A 20836-nucleotide genomic window follows, 5' to 3' on the forward strand; every position below is an offset into this window, starting at 1 on the left:
GGCCAGTTATAAGATGATTGTGGATAGACACAAAATGCTGGAGTAACTCAATGGGTGAAGTTTCGTGTCGAGCCCCTTCTTCAGACCGAGTCAGGAGATAGGAAAACAGGAGATATGGAAGGGTAAGGTATGAAAATGAGAGATCGAAGAGGACAATGATCAAGGAAAATGTAGAATAGAGCATCGTTAGCTTGGGGAAGGTGACAACGAGGCATACAATGTAAAATTTAATCAGGACAGACAGACTGGTTGGAGAACTAGGATGGGGAAGGGTTGGAGAGGGGAAAAACAAGGGTTGCTGGAAGTCAATGTTCACACCGCTGGGTTGTGAGCTGCCCAAGTGAAATATGAGGCGTTGTTCCTCTAATTTGCATTGGGCCACACTCTGACAGTGGAGGAGGTCCTGACCAGAAGATGATCTATAAGATGATCAAGCCCATAAACTCAATTTGTGGTCAGTGGAGGAACAGTGATTAGCGCTGATCTTAAAGCAAGCCTCGCAAAAAGATACAATCTCTGTCACAAGAACATCCTGTTTTCCGCCACCTTCTGTTATCAGACACAAGTTCAATGTGATACCTGGGGCCGTGTGGTTATCATCAAGCTAGCTGGTACATTAAAAGAATTCTCACAGCACAGTAGGAAGCAAAAAGCAACTTTAATTATTTGTACAAGATTTACACAGAATGCAAACTGAGAAATAGCCAGCAATCTACCATTAATGAGTGAAATGGAGATCACCGTTACCAGATTCAACTCTCATTTGAGGAGTTATTTATTTTAACATGCCCTCAAAATGATAAGTATATTCCATACTGCACGATTCTCAAAGAACAAAACCCTCCTATTATACCACGTTAACAGACTGGCTACACATTTTCAGCGGTAGTGTGATCTCAACAGATATTGCTGAATTTCAAGCTTGAATGTGCCATCTTAATGCAGATTGCCATTAGTAACTGCAAACTTGGCCCGATTTGGAACTTGAATCGGGTCACTGTTTCATGTTTGTTCTCAATTAGCAAAAGGTATGACATAAATAAGTTAGAAAATTAAATCAAGGGTACATGGTGGTTATTTAAATAAGCTCTTCCTCTGACCTGCTCCTTCCTGCTGCTACAATTAAAAGAGCAGAGCACCCAAATTTCACAATAGACTTAATGAATGAGACATCGCAGGCAGTCACTGTTAATAGGCAAGTATTCACTCTCAACTGAAATGCACTTCTGTCAAACAAAAGTAATGTTCTTCCGTGTAAGTGGAAGCATCTGAAAAATCGCAAATATTTTTAACAAAATCCATTTACAAACTTTGGGTGAAGGACTTCACTTTTTTTTTTTTTTGCTTCACAACTGCCCACATAACAGTGCCACAATGAGATAAATGAATCTCAGGAAGCTGTTCGAATAAGTTGGAAAGATTGCAGGAGAGATTCACCAGGATATTATTTGGGCTTGAGTTATAGGGAGAGGTTGGATCTTTTATCCTTTGGAGCGCAGGAGACTGAGGGGTGACTTTACAGATCATGAGGGACATGGATAATGTGAACACTCAATCTTTTACCAAGGGTAGAGGATTCTAACACTAAAAAGCATAAGGTTAAGGTGAAAAGAGAGGGATTTGAGATGTCGGGTGCAGGAACAAGGAAATGTAAATTGTACCAAATTCCATATTTTGAATAAAACATTAGACAGAACAGCCTACTCAAACGGGATGTGTAGGAAGGAACTGCAGATGCTGGTTTAAACCAAAGATAGACACAAAATGCTGGAGTAACTCAGCGGGACAGGCAGTATCTCTGGAGAGAAGGAATGGGTGATGTTTCGGGTCAAGACCCATCTTCAAACTGATTAATCTGAGATCAGTCTGAAGAAGGATCCAGACCCTATAGCCAGTTATATCTGTTGATTAACACACCATCTATTTTCTTCCATTAATATGGCTCATGACAGTAATGGTTAACAAATAAAACTCTTGCATCTTAGTGAGGACAGTGTTGCTCTTGAGTGGCTAACAAAGCATTTTCAAGATCTTCGGTCTCGCCCAAGGTTTGTATCACAGACCCAACAACTGTGGTGAAACTGTTGAGCAGCTCTTCGCTGGTATTCTTTTGTTTAACAGTAATCTGCAAACTCTTCCTGCCAGTGTCAATGAACAATTCTGTTAGAAACAGTGACCCAGTCTCATTTCTGGCAAACAGGTAGGCTTTCCAAGGATGTGCTCCTGCTCGGCTGATGGCAATAGACTGAATGTGAACAGTCTGAAAGGCAGCCTGGATGGCCTCAGGGCAGGGGTTCTTGTGCCAGTCCACAGTCACTACTTTGGCATCTTCCAGGCACGTCCAGTACTCCTCAAACTGCTCTGGTGAAAGCTGGGCACTGCTTTCCAAACGGACTGATCCAGAATCCTCCCCATGTTCTGGGGTTGAGTCTTTACAGAAAAATAAACAGAGTTACTAAGTTAACGTCATAGAATAACTCTAAATTATGTAAGCATATTACTGGATAGGTAATGCACTTATTTCCGTTTCCTGAAGAGAACACTTGTCCCTGAAAGGAGGATTTGCCAAAATGTCAACAATTTGGAGGAGACTTTTGTACCTCAGAAAGATTCATCATGTATGAATCTGCATCACAATTATTAGCTGAAGATACAACTATAGGGGCACTATAGCCAAGTGTCATGCCATCCATACACGAGCCTTTCCAACAAGTGCCACTGGATAATGATAAACAAATTCTGTTCCCTATTCAAGGACAATTTATAGAAGCTGGGGTGTTGTCTGAATTGAAATCAACACTCACAGCGCAGGCTATCAAACCCGAGTCCACTGGACCACCCTCCCCTTTAGACATTTGAGGCAAGAACATTTCAAGCAGTAACGCATGACACTTTCTCTTACCATTTAAAATTCTATACAAAACTGTAGCAAAATACATTAAAGTTACATAGTTAACATACACCTCAAGTTAATCTTCTCCAAATTAAATAATTTAGTCACAAATGCCAGATCAAGGTCACGTTAAACCCACACAGAAGCCAATTATAAAAATTAAAACTATTCCTGAATATCATATGTTACCATTGTCACAAATAAAGCAGCTTCAAAGGGCTTCTCCAGGAAGTACCTTGTGCACATCAGAGCAATGTCATTGCAGATCTTGGTCTGAAGATTGCTCAAACTGACAATAATGGGGTCAGGATAATCATACAAGCAGTAATTAGATACTTGTCTGCAGAGAATCCACATACTGATTTATTTATTGCAACAGTTATAGCACTGCCAATGTAATTTTCCACATCGTGAGAGAAGATTTTGAGTAAAATTCACATTGCTTCCTTTTGCTGATAGTAATGTAGGAAAGTTGATATTTACTGGTGGAAAATTTACTAAATGAAAAATATCTTTAAACTGGAGAGAGCTTGGAACAGGTTGCACAGGATGACTAAAAACAAGCATTCCCTGAGAGACAAAGAAGAATCCAGGAAGAAAGCCAGGACAGGTGCAGGGAGCAGATTCACAATCGGCAAAAGTGCTGCCATCATTAGCATTGTCCGACACCAAAACAAGATGGAAGAGCAAACACACTAACATAAGATTCATGTTATAGTAAGGATTGTCAAGCAGCAATATTTCTGGACCTGCAAACAAGATTGCATTGAGTTCTTACCCATCTCAGAGTTTATTGCTAGCAACTGTAGATTTCCAAAGGAGCTTTCCTTCTGTGCCATCATGCGATTCCAATGTTCCTGACCATAGACTGGTATCAGTGTGTTGAAGTCTTTTGCCCAGGCATTCACCGCCTCATTGGCCTGGCCACTGATGACACCCAAGGATGGATCCGATCTTGGCCCACACACGATCTGCTTGACCTGTTCAACTCCTTGCTGAAGTAATCGATAGTATAACAATCCACGATCACGCACAACCATATCCAACTCTTCCTCTGCCAATAATTCAACAAGTATCTGCAGTTAGAATAGCAGTGATCTGATTAATCTTACGTCATGTATATTCATGCAACTTTTTGGATTAAAGCCCCTTAGATCTCAGATTTGATCAGTAGCCTGGGTAAAACATGAGACGAGGAATGCAGACCCAACATGCACATGTATAAATCTGATATGTTTGGATCGACTATGATGGCTCAGAGTTTCCTCTGAGCGGAGATGCCACTCATCTACCAGCTAAATCCAATCTTACATTGAGCACGTCCCCCATTGTGAACCGATTCTGAAACACAAGGCTTTCTGAGCACAAACACCATCAAATGATGGAGCTTAAACAATCTCCACTCTTGAAAACCCTGTATGCACACAAGATTGCACACAGAAACACAGCAGTGGTTGCCTCGTCAACAGTCTGTCTGTCCTTTCTTAATTTTGTTAATTTTAGTATGTGTTAAAAGTATGTTTTAGTGGTGTCCCTTGATTTGTTTTGTGTGGGGTGGAGGGGGGGGGTTGGGGTAAACTTGTTTTCAATCTCTTATCTTGACGGAGATGCGATTTTTTTCCGTATCGTATCTCCATCTGCGGCCTAATATCGTGGAGTTGGCGCCTTTCCTGGAGACCGACAGTCGCTCCAAGCCGCTGGAGTCTGCGGGACTTTAACATCGCGGAGCTTGTGATCCCTTTGCCGGGGATCGAAGCTCCGAAGACAGTGGACTATAACATCGTGAAGCCCGCGGACTCTGGTAAGAAGTGGCCGACTCGGGAGCTCCATGCCATAGAGAGAGTTTCAACTACCCCGACATCGGAGTTACGATCACCCCGACGGGAGCTTCTATCGTCGGCTCCGGAATCTTTGATCGCCCCGACTGCGAATGGTTTGAACAAAGAGGAAGAAGATTGAACTTTATTGCCTTCCATCACAGTGAGGAATGTGGAATCCATTGTGATGGATGTTTATGTTAACTTTTATGTGGTTGTGTCTTGTTGCTTTTCACTTAGTATGGCTGTATGGTAACTCATATTTCACTGTACCTTAATTGGTACATGTGACAATAAACTGACCTGGAAACCTTGTATTTCTCTCAGTCTTTTAATCTGGCTGTCCTCACCCCCCACACAAGGCTAAGAACAATTACTAATACCTTGTATCCCCAAGATCAGAGTGTGCAAGTGACAGAAAACTGTCACCCCGCCTGCTGCTCAAAGTCCAAAGCAAACCATGATTCAAATACACGGATAGGATAAGTTTGGAGGGATACGGACCAAACGCAGGCAGGTAGGACTAGTGAACCTGGGGCAAGTTGGGCCAAAGGGCCTGTTTCCACACTCTACGACTCGAAATGATCTTTCACGCGTGATCCATACCAATAGCATAATGGAGCAGTCTGCCCAAGGTGTCTTGACATTCAGCTGGACGTGTGACAAACAGCCGCACCATCGCAGTCAGCAGCTCCAGCTTCACTGTGGCAGACGTTTCCATTTTCACGTTGTCAACAAACTCCTCCAATACGTAGGGAGCATTGGGGACTTGCATGCCATGCACACCGAGGAGCCAGATTAAAGCCTGCTTCCCCTGGTAGTATTTATGGGGGGGGGGGTGGAGAAGGGAGGAAATAACAAAGAATGAAAGAAGGCAAGTTAATTAGTTTAATGTCAAATTTAAAATCCAGCCCATCTTCACAAGCTGGGTGATGTCACAGTAACTTGAAACATACTAGATGTTTTTTAAGTCTATGCAACGAGTTGTCCGACCATTTAACCAAGTGGATATTATAGATGAGTTCCATCTCAACGTTACCGATTCCAATAATGGACTGTGAACATAAAGAGAACGACGGCTCAACAATTTTCCCAAAAACCGCCACTTTCATCCTCCATTTGCTGGTCCAAGGACAACGTACAATTATCTGGTTGTGAACCATTTTAACTTCCCTTCCCATACTGACCTTTCTGTTCTGGGCCTCCATTGCCAGAGTGAGGCCACTCACAAACTGGAGGAACAGCACCTCACATTCCGCTTGGACAGCTTACATTACAATGGTATGAACATTGGATTCTCAACTCCCCTCTGCTCTTCTACCCATCTTTCCTCCCACCCCTGTCAGTCTGAGGGATTCCAAGCCAAACATCACCTACCCATGTTCACGAGGGATACTGCCTGACCCGTCCAACATTTTGTGTCTTTCCCGAGTTTGAATCTGGTTGATTCAAACCAGTGGTGGAACACTCGCCTGGGTGGGAGAGGGGGGAGAACAAAGGGAGGCCTGGTGCCGATTCTGTGTATACTTTGTAACGGTGTCAGCGCCCTTTATGTAGCGACTATTTGCATACCTACAAGCAAAAAATTTCACTGCGACTTGTCACATGTGACAATAAAGTATTAATTCATTCATTTCACGTCTACATGACTTAATATCATAACGCAAGGTAAATTCCCATGCAAGACATCTGATTAAAAACACCTGCTGCACCCCCATGAACCTACCTCGTTGTCTTTGATGTATTCCTCGCAGCCTGGCAGTGCCTCACATACAGTCTCTGTGCACTGGGGACATAGCCATACGAGGTCGCAAAATGTCTGAATCACAGCTGAAGACATAGAAGCGGTTTAGTACAATGGTCTTAGGGGCTGAGCAAATGCTGAAAGCTGGAAGTGTGCCGTACCTGAGGTGACGTGCCCCTGCTTCAAGCCCAGCAGCCCCTTCAAAATAACCACACACTTTTCACTGTACATCCGTGCAATTCGTCCTAGGAATTACAACATAATTAAAGAGAAAGTAACATAACAGTTTATATCTCAACCCACACTTTCAATTAGAAGTACCTTAACCAAAAAAAACTGATAAGATGCCTCTATTTTCTTCAATCAGCAGATTAAAAGCAGAAATATATCTGCAGCCCGTCAATGCCTCAACTAGTTACATGAGTGAACAGCTGAAATGTACCTACATAGAAGTTGTAAGCTTTCAACCGTAGACTCCGCAGTTACCCAATCTCAAATAGGAACATCATCAAGGTTACCAAACCCGGTCTACATCCATCTCAACCAGCATGGGGAGGGAGGGCTGCTTTACAACAAAAGGTTCAACAGGATGCTTTGTATCCACAGGAATGTAGAATAGGAGGTGGTGACACAATTGAAACATATAAGATCTCAAGGGTTTCCTCACAGGGCGGTTGCAATGAAGATGCTTCCTCTTGCTGGAATTTAAAACAATAGACTAATGTTTAAAAGTTAAAAAACAAACTGATGGTAAGTCAGACAGCACCCGTGGAAGAAAATGGACAGGTGGCATTTTGGGTGAGAACATCTATCACTGCCTAAAATTAAGGAGCATCATCTATTTAAGGCAGATGGGACCCAAGCAGCAGTACTGGTAGGGTTGAGGAAAGGTGTAGGAAAGAACTGCAGATACTGCTGAGTTACTCCAGCTTTTTGTGCCTATCTTCAGGGTTGAGGAAAGACTAGAGAGGACTGGCTCACATGACCTAAAATGAGACGGGAGTGTCAAACTAATTATGTTTATAAGATAATTGAAAGCATATTAAAAAATAGAATGCCTATCCATGTTATCCAGAGATGCTGCATGATACGCTGAGTTACTCCAGCACTTTGCGTCCTTCAACATAGAAAAATAATTGATTTTATTTCACTTTGGAATACGACAAAGATTAAACTGACAAGATAATTAGTGAATTATTGTCAAGAAACATTTTATAATGTTTCTTAACAAATAGAATGAACTCCCAGATACAGGGACCGTCTTTGGACGGAGGAGAAGGCAAAACAAAAGCAGGTGCCAGAGGAAGTAAAAGCAGAAAGTATCAAGAAGATTTTGATGAAATGTTAATAACTTGAAGCATCAAGTGCTTCTCTCTCTCCAGATGCAGCCTAATGCAGAATAGACTCATTTTATTTTACCACCCCTCCCGCACATCAAAAAATAAATGCTTGTATATTTAGTACAACTTGAGATTAATTAAACTTCATAATATATCAAATTTACTGATTGACACAATACAGATAGCTCAGGAACAGCTACTTCCCCACAGCCATCAGACTAATAAACACAACTTCAAACAAATTCTGAACTATAACAGCCTATTGCACTATATCTGTTTATTGATGTGTATATATATATATTCTATGGTATATGGACACACTGATCTGATCTGTATTTATGACTACAATATCCTGTTGTGCTGCAGCAATGCAAGAATTACATTGTCCTATCTGGGACACATGACAATAAACTCTCTTGACTTGACTCAACAGCACCACCAGTGGGAATTCAGTAGTAAAAACAAAAACAATTGGCAGGAGACGTCACAAAAATTGACAGCAATCTTTGGTTAGTGAGTAAGACTTCTCCGGCAATTTAGACTTTAGAGATACGGTGTGGAAACAGGCCCTTCTAGCATTTATTTCAAGGGGGCTTGTATAAAAAAACAGGGATGTAATGTTCAGGCTCTATAAGGCGCTAGTAAGGCCGCATTTGGAATATTGTGGGTAGACCAAAATGCTGGAGAAACTCAGCGGGTGAGGCAGCATCAATGGAGCGAAGGAATAGGTGACGTTTCCGGTCAAGACCCTTCTTCAAAATATTTTAGAATATTTGGAATATTTTGGACACCATATTTGAAGTAGGATGTGCTGGCTCTGGAGAGGGTCCAGAGGAGGTTTACAAGAATGATCCCAGGAATGAATAGGTTAACCTATGATAAGCGTTTGTCGGCACTGGGCCGGTACTCGCTGGAGTTCAGAAGAATGAGGGGGGGTGGGGAGACCTCATAGAAACATACAGAATAGTGAAAGGCTTGGATAGAGTGGATGTGGAGAGGAAGTTTCCACGAATGGGAGAGTCTAGGGCTAGAGGTCATAGCCTCAGAATTAAATGACGTTCTTTTTAGGAAGGAGATGAGGAGAAGGTGGTGAATCTGCAGAATTCTTTGCCACAGAAGGCTGTGGAGGCCAAGTCAGTGGATATTTTTAAGGCAGAGATAGATTCTTGATTGGTACAGGTGATAAAGGTTATGGGGAGAAAGCAGGCGAATGGGGTTAGGAGGGAGAGATAGATCAGCCACGATTGAATGGCAGAGTAGACTTGATGGGCCGAATAATAGGATAACTCCTATTCCTAATGGCCTCATGCACATTGAGTCTGTGCCGACCAGCGATCACCCCGTACACTAATACTATCCTACACATTAGGAACAATTTACAATTTAACTGAAGCCAATTAACCTACAAACCTGTACATCTTTGGAGTGAGGGAGGAAACCAGAGCATCCTGAGAAAATCCATGTGGTCATAGGGAGACCATATAAACACCGTACAGACAACACCTATAGTCAGCATTGAACCCAGGTCTCTGGCGTTGAATGGCAACAACTCTAATATAACCCACTGTGCCACCCTGAGGAATTGAGGAAATCTCGGTGAAAACTAGAGCATAGATATAATGGGATGTACTATTTGGAAACTCACTGGGAGCAGTTACACACACTTGCAAGCTAATTACTGGGAGGCACAACTCTTACTGCATCTAAGATAGATAGAAAATGTTGGAGTAACTCAGTGGGTCAGGCAGCATCTCCAGAGAAAGGGAATAAGTGACATTTCGGGTCGAGACTTCTTCAGGCTGAGAGTCGGGAGAGGGTACACCTAGAGTACAAAACAAATCAGACCTCGCAACGATGACTCAGGAAATGTGGAGCCCACAATGGTTCATTGTTGGCTGTGCAAGAGGTAACAATGAAGTGATATGAGCAGTAGAACTAGTAAGAGGTCTGGGGTGGGGGAGGGATGAAATGCAAAGATTACTTGAAATTTGAGAAATCAATATTTATACCACTGGCCAACCGAAATATGAGGTACTGTTCTTCCAATTTGCAGGCCTCACTCTGACAATGGAGGAAGCACAGGACAAAAGATCAGTAGGGAATGGGAGTTAAAATGTTTGGCAACTGGGAGTCCATGTAGGCCAAGGCGGACTGAGCATGGATGTTCAGCAAAACGATCGGCCAGTCTGTGCTTGGTCTCGCCAATATATAGGACTCCACACCTGGAACAGTGGATACAGTAGACGAGGTCAGAGGAGGTGCAAGTGAACCTTTGCCTCAACAGAAAGGACTGTCGGCATCCCTGGATGGAGTCGAGGGAGGAGGTACAAGCACAGGTGTTGCACCTCCTGCAATTGCAGGGGAAAGTACCTGGGGAAGGGGTAGTTGGGTGGGAAAGATGTGAACCAAGGCGTAGTGAAGGGAAACGTTTCTTCAGAAAGAAGAAAGGGGTAGAGATGGGAAGATGTGACTAGTGGTGGGATCTCGTTGGAGGTGGCAAAAATGTCAGAGGATTATGTGCTATATGGGAAGGCTGACGGGTGGAAAGCGAGGACTAGGGGTGGACTCTGTCCCTGTTGCAACCGAGGGGACGGGGAGCAAAAACGGAGCTACAGGATACGGAGGAGACCCGTGTGATGGCCCCCATCTATGATAGAAGAGGGGAACCCCCATCCCCTAAAGAATGAGGACATCTCAGATGTCCTAGTATGGAACACTTCATATTGGGCGCAGATGCAGCAGAGATGGAGGAATTGAGAATACGAGAGAGGCCTTGCAGGAGGTCGGTGGGAAGGTGTAGTCTAAATAGCTGCAGGAGTCAGTAGGTTTCTAACTGGAACTGTAGTACAATTGCATTAAATTGAAAGGCGTCAACATGCAAAATAGATTCACTTCTTTCACCTATATTTAAGATGGCCATCTGAGCTAGTTCTACGGAAACATCGGTACAGTAGGTCTGGAGCTCTTCAAGTATTTGCTGAACATTTTCATCATTTACCAGATCCCGCAAAATCTCCATCTTCTGATACTTGATGTAATTTGGTTCAGAGTATGTGCAGTAGAACTTCTTGTAGTGACCGCAGAAGTGCCCGGGAAAGCTGCGGAGAATCTCCCGGGCGTGACACAGGCCCAGGAAACACAGTTCATAGCACTCCGAGGTGCAGATGGTCAACAAGGGCCCTTTGATCCTTTCCAAAATATCCGTCTGTACATTGGGGAAATTTTCAGCTAAGAGGAGGAAAAGTTTGGTGGTTGCCATGACAACGTTGGGCTGGCTGCTCTTGAGAAACCCATCGAGTACATTCAGAATAGCAAACATTTCATCTTCAGATCGAGGCTTGTAGCGAACTAGGAACGTCAGCACTTCACTCTGACCCCAGTGATCCAAGTCTTTCATTCTAAATAAAAATGGAGCAGAGTGCCTCAATAAAAATGCTTCATTCCATTTTATCATGTTCCCATTTCTACACATTTCTCAATTCTGAAACTTTCCCATAACTGTCAGAGAGAATGATTTGATGCTGAAGTACTGTCCCAATGAAACTAGACATTACCCATTGATTTCCCTCGATGTCCTTAGATAATGAGCACTGGCAGGCTATTTGGCTATAGTAATGTTAAAGGAAGTATCATTTAATGGCAATCTGGATATAAAGGTATCTATATACCTTTTCCTAGGTTACAGTCAAACTGGCCGTTTGCACCCGATGACTACACTTAGAGTCATAGAGTGATATAGTGTAGAAACAGGCCCTTCGGCCCAACTTGCCCACAGCGGCCAACATGCCCCAGCTACACTAGTCTCACCTGCCTGCATTTGGCCCATATCCCTCCAAACCTGTCCTATCCATGTACCTGTCTAAATGTTTCTTAAATGTTGGGATAGTCCCAGCTTCAACTATCTTCTCTGGCAGCTTAGTTTAATATGCTCTTAGGAAGTAGCCTTTAAAATGACACCTACCGGTGAAGTAATCCTGAAGCCCTTTATTGCCACCATTTTGATAGAGGCAAAAAACTGGTGCTGAATATCTGTAGAAATCCATACATCCACCACCCTTTGTGTGAAAAAGGGTGGCCCTCAGATTCCTATTAAATCTTTTCCCCTTCACCTTGAAACATATGTCCTCTGACAACTATGCCCTCTTCATAATATATATGGAAGGAAGTGGCAAGGCTTTGCTCTATATCTCCATCCCAATGTTTCAATATAATGGCTGAGACATTACAAATATGGGTTCCAATTCAATTTTGAGGTTAACTGACAACATAAAATGTTGCCCTTCAAGACAGCATGTAATATAACAAGAAATGGAAAAAAAAGTTTAATATCATATTAGGAAGTAGCCTTTAAAATGACACCTACCATGAAGTAATCCTGAAGCCCTTTATTGCCACCATTTTGATAGAGGCAAAAAAACTGTTACTGAATATCTGTAGAAAGGAAACATATTAAAAGAATGTCAACTGCAGAGAACTAACCTGTTTAAAAGGTGATGCGCTATCGGCTTATTGATGACAACACCTCCTTCACGTTTCAAGATCTCTTCCAATGCTCTTAAGCAGTTCACCATAACAATTGGATCAGGGTCACGCAGCATTGCATATAGTTCATTTACCATTGCCCCATCTGATGGAAGGGCGTGGGGGGCACAAGAGATGTAGACACATTACAACACAACCCATGTCATTACCTCGGACCAGTAATTAATGCTAGCAAGAAACTCTACTGTATTACACACAAAATGCTGGAGTAACTCAGCGGGACTGGCAGCTTCACTGGAGAGAAGGAATGGGTGAGGTTTCAGGTCGAGACCCTTCAGAAGAAGAAGCAATCCAAAAAATCACCCATTCCCTTTCTCCAGAGATGCTGCCTATCCCGCTGAGTTACTCCAGCATTTTGTGTCTATGTTTGTTTTAAACCAGCATCTGCAGTTCTTTCTTACGCTGTACTGGCTGTAAACAAACAGGACACAAACCAGGATCATATTTATAACCACTAATGCAAGATAATAAGAGTAGTTTATAGAAAATGTCATCATATGCACAATATCTCAGCAAACAAAAACTTGCTGCCATTGGCAATTCAAGCTAATTTAAGACAGCTCCATATGAAGTAAACATTTGTCTATAATTGCCTTTACAATTGTCCAGCAATCCCTATGGTTTGGTATTTGATTCATCTGGGGCCTGGTCTCTGTCCTCCCTTGAACCCAGTGCACTATTCTAAACTCAGCAGATTCCCTGGAAAGTTTGTAATAGGGTGATTTCACGAAAGGTCACTGGATCATAGATCCTCACCCGCGTGACCGCAAAATCCAACTGGGGTACAAGCGTCACTTATGTTATTGATGCTGAAAACGCGCACTTTCACACCCGTTAAAAACCGCGAAAACGGCCCGTTTTTGAGCTGTAAATAACTGTGCCAGTCGGGGTGACCGTGAGGCACAGTTATCTTTTACAGTCCAGAAGATAGATAAAAACGAAGGTAAATACAAGAGGGAGCTGAAGGGGCAACAACAGCAGAAGTGGTTAGCGGACATTCGCCATGGAGATATAAAGATCGAAAATATCGGGAATTATCGCGTTTGCTCGCTACATTTCATCAAAAGTAAGGCATTATTGACGTTTTATCTTTATTCATTTGTTATATGAAAAGTTGTAAAAGTGAAAAATCCGTCAGTAAAATAAATAAGTAGTTTGGATGATTGTGCAGGCTTTAAACAAGAAACATTGAGAAATATATTTTGGCAAATAATTAAATGTCCTGATTTTGTCCAATTAACAGCTGACAATTATCCCATTCCTTAGCTTGCATCTGAGTAAAATTTATTTCAAAACGCATTGATAGTTTACGATTATTTAAATGGTAAATGTAGCTTCAGAAGCGTTTTCATTTTGCATGTTAAAACCCACCTGAGAACCATGGGCGATTTTGCAATTTTACTGACGGATTTTTCACTTTTACAACTTTTTATATAATAAATGAATAAAGATAAAACGTCAATAATGCCTTACTTTTGATGAAATGCAGCGAGCAAACGCGATAATTCCCGATATTTTCAATATTTATATCTCCACGGCGAATGTCCGCTAACCACTTCCGCTGTTGTTGCTCCTTCAGCTCCCTCTTGTATTTACCTTCGTTTTTATCTATCTTCTGGACTGTAAAGTAAGATAACTGTGCCTCACGGTCACCCCGACTGGCACAGTTATTTACAGCTCAAAAACGGGCCGTTTTCGCGGTTTTTAACGGGTGTGAAAGTGCGCGTTTTCAGCATCAATAACATAAGTGACGCTTGTACCCCAGTTGGATTTTGCAGTCACGTGGGTGAGGATCTATGATCCAGTGACCTTTCGTGAAATCACCCTATACCACCACGAAAAAGTAAATTGAAAGTGTTTGGGAGTACGAGTTGGAATAATATCGAATAGTGCAGCATACTCACCAACAGGGTCCTGAGCGTGCCAGATTAACCGTGTAATTGTACATATAACAGGTCAACGTCAGCGATCAGTTAGAAAAAAGAATTACACCACATGCAATCGCCTTTTACCAAACCAAAAATATTATATATGCTTGAAACTGGCATGAACCCAATGGCCTTCCTGTTTTGGCAATAAGCAAGAAAAAGATATGTATTGTATTTACCAACTTCTGCGTCTCCCTGAAGAGTCTGCATTTTAGCACATCCCAGGACTGCTGCTCTCCTGACATAGGATGCTTTATCTCTTAATCCATTCAACACTGGCTGCTGAATATATTCGCTTATCCCAGGCATTCTAAACAAAACACAGTGTACTTAAGCATCATTGATTCAGTGAAGAGATGTGATATTTATCCAAATTTGCAGAAACGGCAAATAACTTTAATACCAGGTTGCAGAGGTTCTCAGACAGTGAAACAAGGTCCATGAAGCTGACAGTTTACAGGGTGTTGCCAAAAATTACCAGCTTAACAGCTGTATTTCCATTCCATCATGATGAAATTAAGCATAATGCCACCGTCATTCCATACATTTTAAGAATAAGGGGTAGGCCATTTAGGACTGAGATGAGGAAAAACATTTTCACCCAGAGAGTTGTGAATCTGTGGAATCCTCTGCCACAGAAGGGAGGTCAATTCATAGGATATATTCAAGAGAGAGTTAGATATAGCTCTTAGGGCTAACGGAATCAAGGGATATGGGGAGAAAGCAGGAACAGGGTACTGATTTTGGATGATCAGCCGTGATCATATTGAATGGCGGTACTGGTTCAAAGGGCTGGATGGCCTACCCCTGCACCTATTTTCTGTTTCCATGTTTACATCAAATGTCAGTCAGATACTGCCATAATCATAGAATCATAGAATCATAGAAAGTAGGTGCGAGAGTAGACCATCAGGTCCGTCGAGCCCGCACCGCCATTCACTCATGGCTGAACACTAAACAGACACACTTACCCACAAACAGTAGACACAAGACACAGAACACAAGACACTACCCTCCCCTCTATACCGCTATCACCCCTCTCCACCCCAAGAACCGCGTGATCTCCTGGGGGAGGCAAAAAACCGGATAAAAACCCAGGTCCAATTCGGGAAAATAAATCCGGGAAATTCCTCTCCGACCCCAATCCAGGCGATCGACACTTGTCCAGGAGATCACTCAGGTCTACTATACTAACCATACCTAGGTCCATATCCCTGCCCTCTCCCCGTAGCCCCTTATCCCCTTGGCAGCTAAAAAACCATCTATTTTTGACTTAAATAAATTTAACGTTTCTGCTTCCACTGCTCCCTGGGGCAGTGAATTCCACAAACTAACCACCCTCTGGGTGAAGAAGTTCTTCCTCATCTCAGTTTTAAAAGAGCCCCCCCTCACTCTGCAACTATGTCCCCTAGTTCTAGCCTCCCCGATCATTGGGAACATCCTCGGTGCATCCACCCGATCAAGGCCCCTCACGATCTTATACGTTTCAATGAGATCGCCTCTCATTCTTCTAAACTCCAAAGAGTAGAGTCCCAGCTCACTTAACCTTTCCTCATATGTCAATCCCCTCATTGCAGGAATTAATCTTGTAAACCTTCGCTGCACTGCCTCCAGGGCTAGTACATCCTTTCTTAAGTATGGACCCCAGAACTGTACACAGTATTCCAAATGTGGTCTCACTAATACCGTGTACAGCGCATTTAGATAAAGCACTTTCAGATGATTTTTACTACCCTTCCTTTCCGTTTTTGCCCCTTTTACATCTAGAGCTTTATCTTCACACATTCTGGATCCTCCTGTCACATTTTGATTTTCCGCTTCCCTAGCCTCCCTTAGCTCACAGTACCCTTACTAAATCACTGTACCCTTAACCAAAAAGCAGAAATGCTAACCTGAGGTTGCACCCAATCAGCTGCTTCCTCTAGTCTGCTCCCACCAATCAGCGGCTTCCCCAGAAACCCTCCCTATGGAGTGTGGAACGTTACGGGATTTGGTAAGCTCTGACCCTCCACCGCTGTCTCCAACGGTCCTGGGTCTCCGCGAGAACAAGCCCCGTGCCCGATTCAAGCCCTCACCGCTCTGACCCTCCACCGCTGTCTCCAACGGTAACATTCATTTCCCTACTTTGCACCCAGTTTTTCTGCTTCATGTGACTGACCAAATGGCACCACTCATTATGCTGACCCCGTATGAAAGCCTCCAAAGAAATACCTCTAACAATTCATTTCCAAGGACACCTGTCATCCAGCAGCTGTGGTGGCATCAGACTGACTGAACAACTAATCAAATACAATGAATTCAGAAAGAAAACAAGCAATGTAAAAAGATAATCCAAGGAAATCTGTATTTTAGGAGGTAGTAAGCTTGCCATTCTGTAATTATGACACAAAAAACACAGATCTCTTGTGCCCCAAAAGTGGAATAACGTCAGGGTACAGAGCAGATGTTACCACCACACCTAACTTCTCTCAATTACACTAAGGGACGTCTGGAGGACCACATCTGGTGGGGGAGGACCAGTCTAGGGTCCTCCCGCAGCTGGACATGGGGGGGGGGGGGGGGGGGGGGGGGGGGCAGGGTGTGGTGGAGGCACCCCTCATAAATAAGGGAAAATGTACCATGCCAGTGGGCCACATGAGTGGCAAGGGTGGGGGATAAATTTGTGTAAACAGTATTGAATGTATCTATAGCCTCCGAGAATGTTGGATGGAGTCTTGTAAGGATCATGTATTGGATATATTTATTTCTCGAATAAAGCCATATTTTGTAGTAAAAAAAAACCATTACTAACAACTGCAGCATTTCTACTTTTTAGCCACACCTCCACCCAGGGATTGTAGTAGCTGTCTCTTTCACAGTGATTTAATGGCTAAAGCTCATCTCTGGTGAAGTTCTGGTACACTTCAATACAGGCAGTGTTTGGAGGCTTTGGATAGGGTGAGGAATGGGTTCACTGGAATGTTGCCTGGATTAAACACTATTAACTACAAAGAGAACTTGGACAAACTTGAATTATTTTCCCTGAAGCGTTGGAGACCGAGGGGAGACCTGACGAAAAGTCTATAAAATTATGAGAGGTATATGCCAGTACTTTTTTCCTTCAGGATACGTGTCAAATACTAGAGGGTATAGCTTTAAGGTCAATGAGGGAAAGCTAAAAGATGTGTGGGGCATTTTTTTCCTCACACACACGGGGTCGTGATGGTAACTGAAATGATTGTGGCCCTAAAAAGGTCTTTCAGATTGGCAGTTGCCAATGTAGGGAATGGAGGGGTTACATGTAGGCAGAAAAGATTAGTTTAATTTGGTATTATATTTGGCACAGACATTGTGAACCTAAGGGCCTGTTCCTGTGATACTATGTTCAATTATTACTACACCTCTATAAAGCTAGAGTGCTTGCTCCTGCCAACACTGCTCTCAAGTGGTCATTCTTTATGTTGCATGTACCATATAACAGGTGATTGGAAAGTGTTCCTTACAATCTTACACAAATTGTAAAATCAAATTACTGCTATTCTTTGGAAACGTAGACGTTTTTTTGTTAACATAGAGTAAACGATTAGAAATAAACCTCACCGCTGTGGAAAACCTGCCATGGGAAATAAATTGGGGGATTCAAATTCCCTTCCAAAATCCAAGTCAATCATGGATTGAACGAATGAAAGTAAATGAATGCATGGCTGAGGAGTTAATGGCAGGGAGCAGGAGGTCAGAATTTACAAGAGGGACCCGGAGTGATTGAGGCGTGCATAATGACGAAGCATTGAATAGTGCTGCATTAAGGTGATTTGACAGAGCACGAGGTGATATTTTGGGCAGCGCAGGTGTAATTACTTCACTGCGCTGAGATTTGTATCTGACAATTCAGTTGAATGTTAAGCAAAAGCATAAACAGCTCTCGCATCTATTTTGATTATGGTTTCTTCTCATTGGACTTAATAGCTGAAATAGATATGCATCCTTAACTGATGTTCAGAGGTTTAGGGGCATTGTCTTTGCCCAGCGTTGCCTTGGTGAAGGAAGGCAATTACATTAGTTTCAGATTAGTTCCATGGGCAATTAGGACGAGTTGTTATTTCTTGATTAGTATGTCAGAGGTTATGGGGAGAAAGCAGGAGAATGGGGTTAGGAGGGAGAGATAGATCAGTCATTATTGAATGGCGGAGTAGACTTGATGGGCCGAATGGCCTAATTCTACTATTATTATTTATGATCTTATGAGAATATAGAATGTAGGAGTGTACAGACCATAATGGCAATAGACAATAGGCAATAGGTGCAGGAGTAGGCCATTCGGCCCTTCTAGCCAGCACCGCCATTCAATGTGACCATGGCTGATCATCCCCAATCAGTACCCCGTTCCTGCCTTCTCCCCATATCCCCTGACTCCGTTATCCCTATCTAGCTCTCTCTTGAAAGCATCCAGAGAACCTGCCTCCACCGCCCTCTGAGGCAGAGAATTCCAGACTCACCACTCTCAGTGAGAAAAAGTGTTTCCTCGTCTCCGTTCTAAATGACTTACTCCTTATTCTTAAACTGTGGCCCCTGGCTCTGGACTCCCCCAACATCGGGAACATGTTTCCTGCCTCTAGCGTGTCCAAACCCTTAACAATCTTGTATGTTTCAATGAGATCACCTCTCATCCTTCTAAACTCCAGAGTGTACAAGCCCAGTTGCTCCATTCTCGCAGCATATGACAGTCCCGCCATCCCGGGAATTAACCTTGTAAACCTATGCTGCACGCCCTCAATAGCAAGAATGTCCTTCCTCAAATTAGGGGACAAAAACTGCACACAATACTCCAGGTGTGGTCTCACTATGGCTCTGCACAACTGCAGAAGGACCTTGTTGCTCCTATATTTGATTCCTCTTGTTATAAAGGCCAACATGCCATTCGCTTTCTTCACTGCCTGCTGTACCTGCATGCTTACTTTCATAGACTGATGTACAAGGACCCCAGATCCCACTGTACTTCCCCTTTTCCCAACTTGACACCATTTAGATAGTAATCTGCCTTCCTGTTTTTGCTACCAAAGTGGATAACCTCACATTTATCTGCATTAAACTTCATCTGCCATGCATCTGCCCACTCCCCCAACCTGCATTCCAAGTCACCCTGCATTCTCACAGCATCCTCCTCACAGTTCACACTGCCACCCAGCTTTGTGTCATCTGCAAATTTGCTAATGTTAATTTGAATCCCTGCATCCAAATCATTGATGTATATTGTAAATAGCTGCGGTCCCAGCACCGAGCCTTGCGGTACCCCACTAGTCACTGCCTGCCATTCTGAAAGGGACCCGTTAATCACTACTCTTTGTTTCCTGTCTGCCAACCATTTCTCTATCAATGTCAGCACTCTACCCCCAATACCATGTGCCCTAATTATGCCCGCGAATCTCTTAGTCCAGGTACACAACATCCACTGGCTCTCCCTTGTCCATTTTCCTAGTTACAACTTCAAAATGTCCAACATAATGCCAAGGCCAGCTTCAAAATGTCGAACATAGTGCCAAGGCCAACACATTATCCTTATCCCTCCATGTTTATGTGCCTATCCAAAAGTCTCTAAATGCCACTATCATATCTACTGTCACCACCACCCCCAGCAGCTCATTCATACACTCAACACCCTATGTGTAAAAAACTTGCTCTGCACATTTCCTTTAATCTTAAGACTCCCCCAGTGTGCTTAGGGAATCCTTGCCCCCATTTCATGAGGAATCCACCATGTCCACTTCCCCCAAAGCAGTAGACACCAAAATGCTGGAGTAACTCAATGGGACAGGAAGCATCTGTGGAGAGAAGGACTCAGCAGAACAGATATGAACAAACCTGAGACTGCACATGCTTCTCAGCGCCAGACCCCTGACCATGGGGTTGGGATCAGTGTTGTCCTTTCGCAGGGTGTTGATGGCCAGGAGCGCCAGGTTGGGCTTCAGGGCAGCGTAGGTGCACATGTACAGGTAGACCAGCTTCTTCTGCACCACGTCCACGGTGGCGCTGGCCTTCACCATCTCCATGAAGAGAGCGGAGACGTCCAGCCCCTGGCTCATGTAGCGGATCACCCTCAGCACCAGGTTCCTGTACCTCAGCTTGTCCGCCTGGAGCCCGGGGTTAGCCAGAGCCCGCCGCAGCTCCTTCACCGTGTCCTCGGAGCCGTAGTAGGGCATGGTCGCTGCTCGACCCGGCCCGACCCGTCCTCAGCCTCTGGTGGCGGGGCACAGTGACCGCCGCTCGGCCCGGGAGCCCGCAGGCCCGCCTCTGCTCGCCGCCGGGCTGAGTGAGGGGCGCGGCCCTGTCCGCCGACACTGACCCCCGCTGGACCCGCCTGGCCTCGGCCTCTGGGCTGACGGGCAGCCCACACCGCCCACTCTCCGCCCAGCTGGATGTGGCCGCCGGTAGGCCTCTGGTCGCCGGGCTGAGGGGAGCGGCCTTGCCCCAGCGACACTCCTCCTCGCTGGACCCGCCCGCCCGCCGAGCGGCCTTGCCCGGCCCTCACTCCGAGGGGACCCGGCCTCTGGTTGAGTAGCCGCCCAGCCCGTAGACACTCCTCCCCGCAGGACCGG

The 20836-nt window shown here is 44.0% G+C and overlaps 1 protein-coding gene across 1 annotated transcript; it reads right to left on the reverse strand.

The window, feature by feature from the left end:
• Positions 1-639: 639 nt before the first annotated feature.
• ap4b1 (adaptor related protein complex 4 subunit beta 1) lies at positions 640-20834 on the reverse strand. Its single transcript, XM_033042345.1, has 9 exons — positions 20103-20834; positions 14444-14574; positions 12274-12421; positions 10696-11192; positions 6616-6699; positions 6437-6540; positions 5317-5524; positions 3672-3947; positions 640-2430 (listed from the first exon to the last, which is right to left on the reverse strand). The coding sequence occupies exons 1-9, from the start codon at positions 20438-20440 to the stop codon at positions 1982-1984; spliced, it is 2235 nt and encodes a 744-aa protein (XP_032898236.1). The 5' UTR covers positions 20441-20834; the 3' UTR covers positions 640-1981.
• Between the last annotated feature and the right edge of the window lie 2 nt (positions 20835-20836).

This window comes from Amblyraja radiata, chromosome 24 (assembly GCF_010909765.2).
Source record: "Amblyraja radiata isolate CabotCenter1 chromosome 24, sAmbRad1.1.pri, whole genome shotgun sequence".
Taxonomy (NCBI): Eukaryota; Metazoa; Chordata; class Chondrichthyes; order Rajiformes; family Rajidae; genus Amblyraja; species Amblyraja radiata.